This window comes from Geotrypetes seraphini, chromosome 14 (assembly GCF_902459505.1).
Source record: "Geotrypetes seraphini chromosome 14, aGeoSer1.1, whole genome shotgun sequence".
Taxonomy (NCBI): Eukaryota; Metazoa; Chordata; class Amphibia; order Gymnophiona; family Dermophiidae; genus Geotrypetes; species Geotrypetes seraphini.
In genome coordinates this window covers 30,661,798-30,675,873 of record NC_047097.1, presented here as the reverse complement: position 1 = coordinate 30,675,873, position 14,076 = coordinate 30,661,798, and the positions used below count along the sequence as shown (strand labels likewise).

The following is a 14,076-nucleotide window of genomic DNA, read 5'->3' as shown; positions in this document are numbered from 1 at the left end:
AACATTGTTTCATATACGGCCAGATATAATAATCAAACATATTTTATAGCATTTGGTCATTCAAATAGCCTCATGCTGATATTCAGACCCCATTAGACACTTGTAATCTGGGGTGTCAGGTGTTTGAAGTTCACAGACTCCCTCACGTAGTGCTATCAGTATAACTGGTTTTGCCTACTTGCTTCAATGTGTGTGATCATTTGATTATACTGAAGCAGGTTTTTGTTCTGATTGGAATTGTTCAAATATTGATGGTCAGGCAGAAATTTTTCATTTTGTGTTTGGTTCCTTTTTTTTCAGCTGGAAAACGTCTTTAAAGAATGAGCACCATTCCACCCCACTCTGTAATATTGTGTGGACATTTTTGCACTTAGCGTGCAAGCTTGTATGTACAGATTTGGTAGAACAGTGCGTTACATGCAACTTAATTGATAAATTAGGCTGTGAGGGAGTCTGTAGGACACTACCACTCTCCCTACTGGATACTTCCTCACCATGTCAGAACAACCTTAACATAGGTAGATCCCCTTTAGGGGGAAGTGATATAGGAAGTAGGAGTCAGGCACAGGTCAGAACTAGGTTAAGGAGGCACAGGGGAGGAGGAGGAATAACAGGCCCCAGCATACTTCTTAATTTAGGGTTACCAGATTTCCTGGAATGAAAATCCGGACCCATGGCCCTGCCCCCAGTTCCGCCCGAGTCACGCCCCATCCCGCCCCCTTTAACCTTTGTGCATGCACTGATGTGACTCAATGACATCACACACATGCGCAATGCACGTTACATCACTGCATTGCATCCGTGCATGCGCAAATGCCATCACGACATCACAGCTAGCTGGAAGCTTTTCAAAACCTGGACAAAGGAGGACTTGTCTGCGGAAATTCAGATGTCTGGTAACCCTACCTTAACTACAACTACTAGACACTCTGCTTGGCTGAGATAAGCCAAACATTTTCTTGCTGAATACTTGGGAGCCTGGCTAACACCTGAACTTGTTACCTGGCTCAAGAAAGACAGTTACAAGACTGTGTTTGGGGCTTGTCTTGAGCTCTGACAGCCACAGACCTATTTCATAGGGTTAGCAGATGTCCACATTTATCCTGATAGGTCCTCTTTTTAGAGGAGTGGATGGATTTAGAAAACCCAGCACTTTGTCCAGGTTTTGGATGGCCTCGGCTGTGCCAGAGCTCAGGGTCGCATCTGAAGGGCCTCTGAGCATGCATGAATATGATGCGATGATGTCACACTTATGCTTGGAGGCCTTCCAGAGGTGACAGGTCAAAAGCGCGCGACGACAAAGGCGCGCTGACAACCCAGCGCAGACAACTGAGCGCAAGGCGGAAGTGCGCTGAAGAAAAACAGTATTTTAAAGGGCTCCGATGAGGTGGGGGGAACCCCCCCCCACTTTACTTAACAGAGATCGTGCCGGCATTGTGGGGGGCTTGGGGGGATGTAACCCCCCACATTATACTGAAAACTTCACTTTTTCCCTAAAAAAGAGGGAAAAAGTTAAGTTTCCAGTAAATGAGGGGGGTTACAACACCCCCAACCCCCCCCCAACGCGATCTCTGTTAAGTAAAGTGGGTGGGTTCCCTACCAACACCCCCCGTCGGAGCCCCTTAAAATACTGTTTTTCTTCGGTGCGCTTCCGCCTTGCACTCAGTTGTCTGTGCTGGGTTGTCAGCGCACCCTTGTCGGCACGCGCTTTTGTCTATGAACCCCTTCCAGATACGGAAGAAGGGGAAATGAGATTTGTGGGGCAGGGTTGGGTCTGGGGAAGGAACAGGGCGGGGCCTCATGTCCTCTTTTTGTCCTGTAAAAAACATGGTAACTCTACCATCTCAGGACTTTTGAACCAAAAAACTGTTCCTTGTATGCCTGGCCCTGTGAAGTAACAGGGTGCAGGATTTTCCTTTTTTGAGTTAATTATTACCGCTCACAACTGCTTATTACTGCATATTACTGCTCACTACTGACAACTGATACTATTACTGCTTATATCTGCGGGAAAACTACTGCCAATATTATTATATATATTGTAGCGTGGCCGGCCCTCAAGGCTCGCGGTAACCGGCCCACGCTTACAATAGTCTCCCCAGCGTGCTTCCCCAAGATGGAGGAAGTCCCTGTTGTGCAAAACTTATCCTATGAGTTTAATCAGAATGGCCTCACACAGGTAAGTTATGAAATAACAAAAATTAAATTTATTGTTCAATTCACAAGTCCAGAAAAAAATGCATCAAAAGAAATTGTATTCCAATGGTCTTTGGCAAAAATAACACAAACAAAATATCATAGTAACCAGCCTGGTCTGGATCATGTTCCAAAGTTTCTTAGCAATGTCCCAGGTGTAGCAGAGTCTCTAACAGTCCTTGACTCTCAAACAAAGAAAACTCTGAAAACTATTCATCCTGGTGCTGTGTAAATCCTGTCTCAAGCTTACAGGATATTTACACTTTCTGAATAAGAACCTGCTGCAGTTCCTTCCACAGCAGCACTCTTGGTAAGCAAGAGAAATAAAACTTCCCATACCAGCATACCCTTGGGCTAGCATACATTCCCTTAGTTAACATACTTCAGGAAAATACTTATACTCAATGGAAATGGAAACTTTCAACAAAACTTAGCACCAAAAAAAAACAACTTCAAATTAATTAGTTTCCATTTCTTCAAATTGGCCCACCTCTGTTAAAGTGCTGTAATCCATATCTTCACATCCCGGATTTACCAAGGTTGTTTCAACTGGTTCAGAGTCCAACATTTCCACATCCCGTGGCTCTGGAGGAATTGGAGGCTCCTTCCACATGAGAGCTTCTCCAGTCTTCCCCTTCCTCTTGGTCAGCCAGCTCTCTAAATGCTGCCAAGCTGCTGTACCACGCCCAGCCCTACTCCGGGGCTGAACTTCCTTCAGCTGTGTTTGCCTTTTCCCCTGCTTAGCCAGCTTGACACAAAATGGAGGATTTAAAGGGGCCTTACCAGATTTCACCAGGCTGTGTTCTGCCTCAGGTTTAAACACAGCCTGTGCTTCCTGTTCTTGCTCTTGTCTATCAGGGGTAACATGGTTGGCCCGGACTAGTTTCAGGGAGTGATTTTTGTGACTCTTCCCTGGCACAAGGCCGGCATTGGACTCGAGCTTGTGACAATATATATGGTATTACTGCATTATTATATATATAGTATTACTGCTTATTACTGCCGATATTATTATTATATCAGCAAAAAGTTAGATCACCCAATCTAAACAACAACAAAACATGGCGATTTTAAACAAATACCTACTTATATTGGGGATTCTCTACTTAAAATGTTATAGAAGTTGGTGTAATGACAAAAAAAACCCCAAACCAATCCTTATTCATTTCTCCTGGCACAGACCAACAAAGACGAGTAAACCAACTGGTTCACACCAATTTCTACATGATTTTTCAAAGCTAGGCCCACTTCAAATACCCGTGGTAAACAGAACACGCAACTACTTCAAACACCATAGTAACAAGACCATGGAAAGGAATTGAAAACTATAGAATGTATTAATACTCCCATCCCAATTAAATATGTCAGTTTCAAGGGATATTACCTAAACACCCGTTCTGTAAGAAACAAAGCTCAAATACTACACGATTGGCTGACGCAAACTAAACCCGATCTCCTGCCTGACCGAAACATGGATGATTTCAGACACAGACACTATTATGAAAGAAATACTACCCCAAGGTTACAAAATATTACCACTATCTAGAAACTGGAAAAAAGGGGGCGGTATAGCGATAATTTTAAAAGAATCCTTTGAATATAGCAAAATAGATGCAAAAACCACAAACGACCTAGAAATATTAACCTGTAAGATCACCAACACACAACTAGAAGAGGCACTAACCGTGACACTATTTTACATCCCCCCCCCCCAATGGTCTAATACCAGAGAAGGGTTCTTTGAATACCTCACCACCAACACCCTAAAAGGAACATATAACCTACTACTGGGCGACATGAACGTGCACCTAGAACAAGTGGATAAGCCAAACGTGATAGAAATTATCACTTTCCAAACAACCCATGGCTTCTTAGTACCAAAACCAGAAAAAACACATGAAAAAGGCCACCAATTAGACCTAATTACCTTTTCACAAAAAGAAGTCCCTGACCCAAAGATCCAACATAGCATAGGGGCCTGGAAAGAATGCATCTGGTCAGATCACTACATTTGTAATTTCGATCTGTATTGGCAAAAAAAATCACACCAACCAAAGTATAAAAGAAAAAACCCAAACCCTGCCACAATCACCAGAAGAGGAACTATAAACCCAATAGAATTCTGGACCCACTACGAATTACAACCCAAAATGGAGGAAACACAAAACTTCCCAAACAGATGGGCAAAATCTAGTAAAGAAATATTAGATCAAATAGCACCGTTACAAACATTCAAAAAGAAAGAAAGGGAACCAAACGAATGGTACGACTCTGAATTACTAACTCTCAAACAGGAACTGAGAGAAATAGAAAGAACCTGGCAGAAAACAAACAAAGAAGACAAAATCCACTGGAAACAAAAAATGAAAAACTACAAAAATCTAATCAGAGAAAAGCAAACAACATACTACACACAAAAAATAGGAACACCCAAAACAAATAGCAAAGAACTATTCAAGTTGGTAAAAAAACTAACAGACACCACCCATATCATGCTACAGAATAATGAATGTACACCTTCGGCAGAAACCCTTGCCACGTTTTTTAAAAACAAAATCTTAGATGTAAGTACAACAATACCTTCACCCTCACCCAACTTCGATTTCCAATCAGAACTCCACGAACAAGAATCAGGAGTAGGCATGCTCTGGAACCATTTTGAACCTCCAAACTGGCACCAATTCCTAACCCTATTCAACAAATATACCAAATCAAACTGCCTACTGGACGTATGTCCTTCCAAGACCATGACAGCAGCCACTCTAGATTTTAAAAAGGATCTTTTTACCTGGATAGCAACCACTCTCACTGAAGGAACATTCCATGAGGAAATGGGTCATATACTAATCACACCCATTCCCAAAGACCAAAAAAACTCCCTAGCCCAAAAAAGCAACTACAGACCGATAGCAAGCATCCCATTATTCACCAAGCTACTCGAAGGATTAGTCAATTTGGAGCTAGTAGACTACCTAGACAAATTCAACATTCTCAGTGAACACCAATCGGGATTCAGAAAAGGTTTTAGCACTGAGACAGTCCTAGCCTCGATCCTTAATCACCTATATGGCTTACTCAGCAAAGGAACAAGTGCTATGATTTTACAACTAGATTTCAACAGCGCTTTCGATCTGGTTGACCATGAAATCACAGGAAGAGTAAGAAACTGGTTACAGGGTTTCCTAACAAAGAGATCCTACCGGGTGACTAGTGGAGGAACATACTCAAACACCTGGAAAAAACCCTCGGGAATACCACAAGGTTCACCGCTGTCTCCTACTCTATTCAACATCTACATATCATCCCTAGGACACTTCCTAAAAAAGCTAAACCTAATCCACTACATATATGCAGATAACATTTCCATATTAATCCCAGTAAACAGCATAACGAACGAGACCTCAGAATACATTTCTCATATTATGACCGAAATAGAACACTGGACAATAAACTTCAAGCTGAAACTAAACACAGAAAAAACAAAAGTCTTCCTCGCAAGCCCAACAGACAAAATTACAAATACAACAATACATATAAAAGATCATGAATACCCGAATACTAAAACAATAAAAATATTGGGAGTCACACTAGACACACACTTGACAATGGTGGAACACACAAACACAGTAGTAAAAAAAAGTTTCCTGACACTGTGGAAATTAAGGTCCATCAAAAAATATTTCGACCCTCTATCATTTAGACTACTAGTGCAATCACTAGTACTTTCAACACTGGACTACTGCAATATTGTTTATATGGGCATACCCAAAAAAACTGAAAGGAAACTTAGGATTGTTCAAAACACAGCGGTACGCTTGATATTTGGATTAAAAAAGAGCGACCATGTTAGCCCCTACTACAGACTGCTTCACTGGCTGCCAATGGAGGCACAAATAATTTTCAAGTTCTCTTGTATATGTTTCAAACTGGTATGGGGACTAGCTCCTACCTACCTGCTACCTCACTTCACTCTATACAGCCCTACAAGACAAACCAGAAACAGCAACCTATTTGCATACCCAAGCATTACCGGCTGCAGATACAAAACCTTCCCGGATAGAACTTACCAAGCTAACTATATGCTTTTTTGTAAGTTTTCTAAATACTGTATCCCGGACTTCTACATATTGTAACTCGCTGACTGTCCAGCTCTCTTCGGTGTGAACCGCCTAGAAGTCTCACGACTATGGCGGTATAGAAGAATAAAGTTATTATTATTATTATTATTAAAGAGTGTTACTTTACTTTTTGTGCTTGTGCCTGGCTGTTTTTGCACTGGCCCAAACCCAGCTTCGCTTGCGCTATTACATAGGCACTAGTACTACTAATCATTTCTATAGCACTACTACACATATGCAGCTCTGTATACATCATTTATTTATTTAAACTAAACTAAATCTTATTTATTTATTTAAACTAAACTAAATCTTAAGCTTATATACCGCATCTTCTCTATAAGGATAGAGCTCGGCACGGTTTACAAGAGTTTTGAAGAAAGGAAAATATAATAAGAATTAGTGGTTATATAGAGAGCAGCGGAATTTACATTTTTGAAAATAGCCACTTTTTCAGATGTTTTTAAAATAATTGGAAAGAGCCCAAATTACGCAGCTGGACAGGAAAGTTATTCCAAAGCTCAGTAATTTTAAAGTAGAGAGATTTTCCTAATTTTCCAATATAGATAACGCCTTTTAACGAGGGGAAAGATAATTTAAGCTTTTGGATAGATCTGGTAATATCAGGTCTCACGGAATTCCAGGATAGAGGAATTAAAGGGGGAAGAGTACCATGCACATTTCAAGTTAACCCTAGAGATTACTGGGAGCCAGTGAAGTTTTAACAAAAGCGGGAAAACATGATCATATTTGCTTTTTGCAAAGATCAACTGCAGTATTCTGGATGTGTTGAAGTCTTTGAAGACTTTTCTTGGTTAGACTTAGATAGACCAAATTACAATAATCCAACCTTGAAAGAATGATTGATTGTACGAGGACAGCAAAATGTTGTTGGTGGAAGCAGGATCTCACTTTCCTCAGCATATGGAGATTAAAGAAGCATTTTTTCACCAGACAATTAAGATGGTCATTGAATGAAAGTGTTGAGTCTATGACGACACCAAAACTTTACTTGAGAATTCAATCTGCAGTGAAGATCCAGATGGCAATGAAATGGACGAAGATAGTTGATCTAGTTTTGGGCCAAGCCACAGTAGTTTGTTTTTGGACTCATTCAGCTTCATTTGCACAGTAAGGGCCCAAGATTGAAGTTTCATTATGCATGCTATTATATTCTCAGCAAGGTTTGTGAGATTCAAATCTATCTCAAGAAGGACAAAGATGTATCTGCATATGTATATAATGTTTCAAAGGGAGATAAATGGAAAAGTTTTAGACATATAGATGTTGAAAAAGGGACAGAGGTGATCCCTACAGGACTCTGCATAGTGGCTTCTAAGAAGATGACATGGGGCCATTCATATTGACAGTATATGAGCGGGATTGTAGGAATTTCGACAACCAGTCTAAGACTGTAGAATCAATGCCTATCTCAGAAAGTTGGTAGATCAAGATATCGTGGCGAATGACGTCAAAGGCCGCAAATAGATTGAATTGTAATAGGACTGCGAACATTACATGAATGTAGTTGCTGAACATTTGAAATTAGTGAGACCAATAGAGATTCGGGGTACTGAAGTTGGGACTGAAACCATATTGGCAAGGTAGAAGAATGACAAATCTCTCTAAGTATGCTAAGTATGATGACAGCTGAGCAGATATGATAGACTAACATTTTGGTCAGGAGAAGAATATTCGCTATAGGTTGATAACTAGAAGGTGAAGATGGATCTAGATCAGCTTTTTTCAGTAGTGGGGTCAGTGCAATGTGACCCATCTCTGCAGTAAATATACCTGATAGTAAGGCAGAATTTATAAAGTCTGGTAAGAGATGAAATAGCCTGGTTGTGAATTTTCTCATATAGGTATGAAGGAAACTGATCCAAGGCACATTTACAAGATCTTAGTTTGTGGCACAATTTTGAAACCTGAGTCTTAGATACATACTCAAAGACTGTCCAGGTTCTATCTACTGGGAAAATATTAGTGTCGCTGGTCACCAGAGAACTGTAAGAAACTAATGAAGAAAAAGAGTTTCTTATAGCAGCGACCTTTCCATTAAAAATGTTTGCTAGATCGTCCGCTACTGGAGAGGAAGGATGTATAGGTGAATCATTATTAGAAGTTAAAGTGCGCCAGATATTAAACAGAGTACAGCTTTGATTATTAGATCTGATAATTTTATCACCGTAAACATTTTTCCTAGCTTTTTTTAATGCTGTATTATAGAACCTAATACTGTCCCTCCAAGACTGTCTATCTGCAGGAGATTTAGATTTTTTCCATTTACGCTCCAGTACTCGGCATTTCTGCTTCAGTTCTCTATGATAAGGAAGATACTAGGGGACCTTATGGGAGTAGGAAACAGTCTTAGTAGATAATCTCTTATGCTATTCCTGTAAATTTTTATGTAAACTTTTTATGTAATCTCTGAAAATTTTTATGTAATCCGCCTTGAACCGTAAGGTATTGACGGAATAGAAATCACTAATGTAATGTAATGTAATGTAATGTAAAGGAGCAAGAGAGCAATAAGTAGTCTTAGAAAGGTTTACCCAATTATGCCAGTTGACTTCTAAGGCATCAAGCTTGGGACAGAAAGTGAGCTGATTAATAAATTAGGTCCAGAACTGTTCACTCACAATTTTTTTGCGGAAGGTAATAGATTTTGAGACACGGGATTGAATCCCAAGTTGAGACATGAAAATAGGAAGACAGAAGGTACCTAAAAACTGGTCGGACCAAGGGACTAGCTCCCAACGAACATCTTTGACTAAAGTATTATAGTCAGTAAGGTCAAGAAAACTAATGATATCAAGAGAGTGCTCCTTTTCATGGGTTGGAGAGGTCTTAAGAGAGGGGAAACCCAGAGAGGTGAGAAAACTGCTGAATTAAGTCACGCCCTTGCTAGCATTATCATCTAGATGGAGATTGATATCACCAATAACTAGTAATCTTTGAAATTTTAGGAAAGCGCTTGTTATTATCTCAAAAACAAGTTCAGAGGATTTGTTCCAGGGAATTGGAGGATGGTATACCAAAATACCCAATGGGTGACAATGGAGCTCATCGCTGACAGTAGCTAACATATATTCTAATATATTCTATACAGACCACTCTCAAAATCCTGGGAATACAACTAGACAGACGCTGTACAATGCAGACACAAATTCACAAAATCATCCAAAAAGCTTTCTACACCATGCGAAACCTTAGAAAAATAAGAAAATTCTTCGACAGAGACCAATACAGAATCATTGTCTAATCCCTGGTACTTAGTATTTTAGACTACTGCAACAGCCTCTACCTATCATGCCCAAACTACATGATAAAACAACTACAAACCGTTCAGAACACAGCCCTCAGACTCATCTACTCGCTTAGCAAATTCGACCACATCACAAATGCTTACTTAGACTCTCACTGGCTTCCAATAAAAGCAAGATCACAATTCAAATTCTACTGTCTTCTATTCAAAGTAACCCACGGAGCTGCTCCAAGTTACCTAAACAACCGCCTATACCGCAACCTCACACACAGAACAAGGAAAGCTCAAAGCCTATTCACATACCCCCCTTTCAATGGTACCAGACGAAAGAAACTCTACGATAACCTTCTAGCGACACAGGCAGCGAAAATTGATCCAACAGTCTCCAAACTGCTGACCAAAACATCAGACATCAAAGTTCTCCGAAAAGAAATCAAAACGCTTCTATTTAAAAAACACCTACCATCACTCTAACCTCCTGCCTACACATACACAATTACTCCTTCATATTCATCATTCCTACAACATCCATCAACGCCATGTAAGCAACCTCCATATGTAACCAATATTTCTTCCTCAGCGCTATGTAATAATCTCCTTAACTTGAATGTACTACTATCCTTACCTGTGATTTAAACCTGATATGTAAACATATTATATTCCTGATATGTAAACTTGTTATATTCCTGATATGTAAACTTCCTGGAAATGTCCAGTTCTCTTCCAATTTTGTAATCCGCTTAGAACCGAAAGGCACAGGCGGAATAAAAATCTCTAATGTAATGTAATGTAATGATGTATCACTACCCTTTTCGAGAAGCTGAACATCAAAAAATGATTTAAAGAGAAGTGCCAGGCCGCCTCCTTTCCGGCAATTTCTGGAAGAGAAAAGATCTTGGGAACCATGGGAACAGAGCCCATTTTGTGTAAATAAATCATTTTTTGCAATCCAAGATTCAGTAATGCACAAGAATCCAAGATCAAGATCTCCTAGTAAATCATTTAATACTTGAGTCTTGTTACATGCCTATCTAACATTGCAATATAATATTGGGACTGGCATGAGAGAGTCAGAGGCAAGACTGGGCAAGTTGGTAGTTGGTACAGGCTTTAGAGAAGAGTAATTAACAACCTGAGGGATTTTTTTAGAAGAATCATTTCTGGTGTGCAGCAGTACGGGGATTCTAAGACCAGGGCAGGTCTCACAATCACTAGTAAAGCCAGATACATTGGGGGAAAGAGATTTTGTACAATAAGTGGTATTGAAAAATGAACAGAGTAAGGGAAAAGGAACCAAAATGGGGGCTTCATGATGTAAATTAACAGAAGCCACAGGAACTAGTCTGGAACTGCTAGATAAAAAAAACTATAAAATAGCTGAGTTAGACAGTTCCAGAGGCACAGTAAAACAGCACAACAAGTAAAAGCAGGATAGAAGGCACCAGAAAAGAAGAAACTGTTAGGCACAGACTTTTTAAAAAAGCTTCATGCTGCATACAAGGGACAGGGTGGAGAAGGCTCCTACGCCGAAGTGAGATATAAATGTCAGCTAGTGCGGAGTCAGCTGACGAGCTTGGCACCAGGCTTTTAAAAAAGCTTGATGCTGCATGCAAGAGACAGGGCGGAGCAGGCTCCCAGGCCAAAGTGAGATGAGATTTTGTAGACTGAATCAGGTTGGGCATTCGGGTCTTTATCTGCCATCTTCTACTATGTTACTATGTTAGATGACAGCTGTGTGAGTCGGCCGCAGAGCTTGGCGCCAAGCTTTTAAAAAAGGTTGACGCTGCACGCGAGATACAGGGCTGAAGAACAGTTGGGCAGTCATTGGGGCGGAGCCAAAGGCCCCAAAGTTGTTTCTGGCGTTCGGGTCAGCAGGGTAGGGAGGGAAGATGGAGGTTCCCTTCCTCTTTACTCTGCCGACTGAAGAAAGGGCTGTAGCTCCCTCGATGGCCCTTTTTTAAAGGGCTGAAGAACAGCTGAGCAGTTGGTTTTATATTCTATCCTCACATGAGAGATCAGAACGGGTTACAAAGTTACATACTTACTAAAGTGTATTTATACAAAGTGATGGCAGACATGGCATGGAAGGATGTTGCCTGACAAAAGATGGTAAAATATAGTTAACACAGCATAGTAAACATAACATGACAAAACATGGTATAGTGAGAGAGCATGATGAGCACAGTATGGCAAAACATAGCATGGCAAACATAGTATTACGAGCGTGGCTATAATGACACTATAGTATAACATGTTGTCCTCGCTGGGATTCCAGAGTTCTGCGCTCTCCTGGTTTTCTTCCTATCTTTCTCGTCGTACCTTCAGCGTATGTTACAGTGGATCCTCCACTGCTGCCATCCCGCTGTCTATTGGCGTACTCCAAGGCTCTGTCCTGGCCCTCTCCTCTTTTCCCTATAAACCCACTCTTGGTACGCTGATCTCCTCTCATGGTTTTCAATATCACCTCTATGCTGACGACTCCCAGATCTACTTCTCCATGTTGGATATCTCTGTGGGAGTTCAGGCCCGAATTTCAGCCTGCCTGTCCGACATTGGTGCTTGGATGTCTCGCCGCCATCTCAAACTGATTAGTGCTAAAACTGAACTCCTTATCTTTCCGCCTAAACCCACATCTCCCCTCTCTATTTCTGTGGATAACGTTATCCTCCTCCCTGTCTCGTCGGCTCGCAACCTTGGAGTAATCTTTGACTCCTCTCTCTCCTCTGCTCAGATCCAACAGACTGCCAAATCCTGTCACTTCCTCCTCTATAATATTACCAAAATCTGTCCTCTTCTCTCTGAACACATGACCAAAACCCTTGTCCACGCTCTCATTACTTCGCACTTAAGACTACTGCAACATGCTTCTCTCAGGCCTCTCACATGCCCGTCTCTCGCATCTTCAATCCGTTGAAAATGCTGCTGCGTGACTCATATAGGATGAGAACCACTATTGTCACATTACCCCTCTCTTCAAGTTGCTTCATTGGCTCCCTGTCCATTTCCGAATACAGTTTAAATCCTGGAAATTGGAACGACGAGCAAGGTGATTAAATTTGCAGATGATACGAAGTTATTCAGAGTAGTGAAGATGCAGGAGGATTGCGAAGACCTGCAACGTGACATAAACACGCTTGAGAAATGGGCTGCGACATGGCAAATAAAGTTTAACGTGGTTAAGTGTAAGGTAATGCATGTTGGTAACAAGAATCTTATACATGAATACAGGATGTCCGGTGCAGTACTCGGAGAGACCCCCCAAGAAAGAGACTTGGGAGTACTGGTTGGCAAGTCAATGAAGCCATCCGCACAATGTGCGGCCGCGGCAAAAAAGGCGAACAGAATGCTAGTGACATGTGCCATGACTGAAGGAAAGTGGCCTTAGGAGTCCTTTTATCAAGCTGCGGTAGGGGTTTAACGCGTGTAATACTGCGCGTTAAACCTCCTGCCGCGCTAGCCGCTAACGCCTGCATTGAGCAGGTGTTAGTTTTTTAGCCGGCCGTGGGAGTTAGCGCGTGATGAAATGTTCGACACGCTAACCCCACTAGCGCAGCTTGATAAAAGGACCCCTTAGTGCAGGGGTAGGGAACTCCGGACCTCGAGAGCCATATTCCAGTCGGGTATTCAGGATTTCCCCAATGAATATGCATTGAAAGCAGTGTATGCAAATAGATCTCATGCATATTCATTGGGGAAATCCTGAAAACCCGACTGGAATATGGTTTTCGAGGACCGGAGTTCCCTACCCCTGCCTTAATGTATGGGAAACCCATGTGCTAGTCATAGCGGCCCCCTTTTAGCACAGCAAACCAGCAGCTAACTTAGGGCAGCCTGTGCTGAATTAACTCCTAGGCACACATACTCCCGAATTCTAAATTGCCACTGAAGGTGTAAGCAATTTGTAGTGCTTTAGACATCTGATCTGGGGATGTGATATAATTATATTTTTTTTTAATGAATATATTCTGGGTTTTTAATCTAGGAAATGAAATTGAAAGCATTTTCATTTATTTTCTTATAAACAGAAATACATGAAACAACAAGTCTTCAACTTGTTCTATCATTTTAAAGACGTGACAAACAACTGGACCGTTCGTCCCAGTGGACTGATGGAGCAGTAAGTTTCCAGGATAAAATGCTTCTCGTTTTACTTCTCAGTGCCTTGTAAAACTCTCATTGATTCTGCAGAAGGAGTCGAAGATAATTGGTAGAACAAACAGCTAGTTTGTTGGTTGTTTTTTTTTAAGTAATTTAATAACGTTTACTCAATTTATAATTTAAGATAGATTGTAAGCAATGAAACTGCATGCTTTAAAACACCAAGAAAATGCTATTTTCCTCAAAAATTGATTGTAAAACCTAGGTTTGTTTGGTTTTTTTTAATGGGAATTTAATAATGCATTTACATAATTTATAGTTCAAGACAAATTGTAAGCAACGAAAATACTGTGTACTTCAGAACTTAAATAGCGCTGTTTTTCATAAAAAAACTTTTTT

At 40.9% G+C, this 14,076-nt stretch overlaps 2 protein-coding genes across 4 annotated transcripts in view; one reads left to right on the top strand and one right to left on the bottom strand.

Annotated features, from left to right (window-relative positions):
* ZNF710 (zinc finger protein 710) overlaps positions 1–14,076 on the bottom strand; it is a 613,623-nt gene that overhangs the window by 434,313 nt on the left and 165,234 nt on the right. The gene's annotated exons all lie outside the window — the stretch shown is intronic.
* The window catches only part of LOC117347961 (aminopeptidase N-like), a 197,137-nt gene that overhangs the window by 135,577 nt on the left and 47,484 nt on the right, over positions 1–14,076 (top strand). For all 3 annotated transcript variants that reach the window (XM_033919483.1, XM_033919485.1, XM_033919486.1), the window contains one exon: positions 13,605–13,696. In XM_033919483.1, the coding sequence (XP_033775374.1) occupies positions 13,605–13,696 (92 nt within the window). The remainder of the gene's footprint in view (positions 1–13,604; positions 13,697–14,076) is intronic.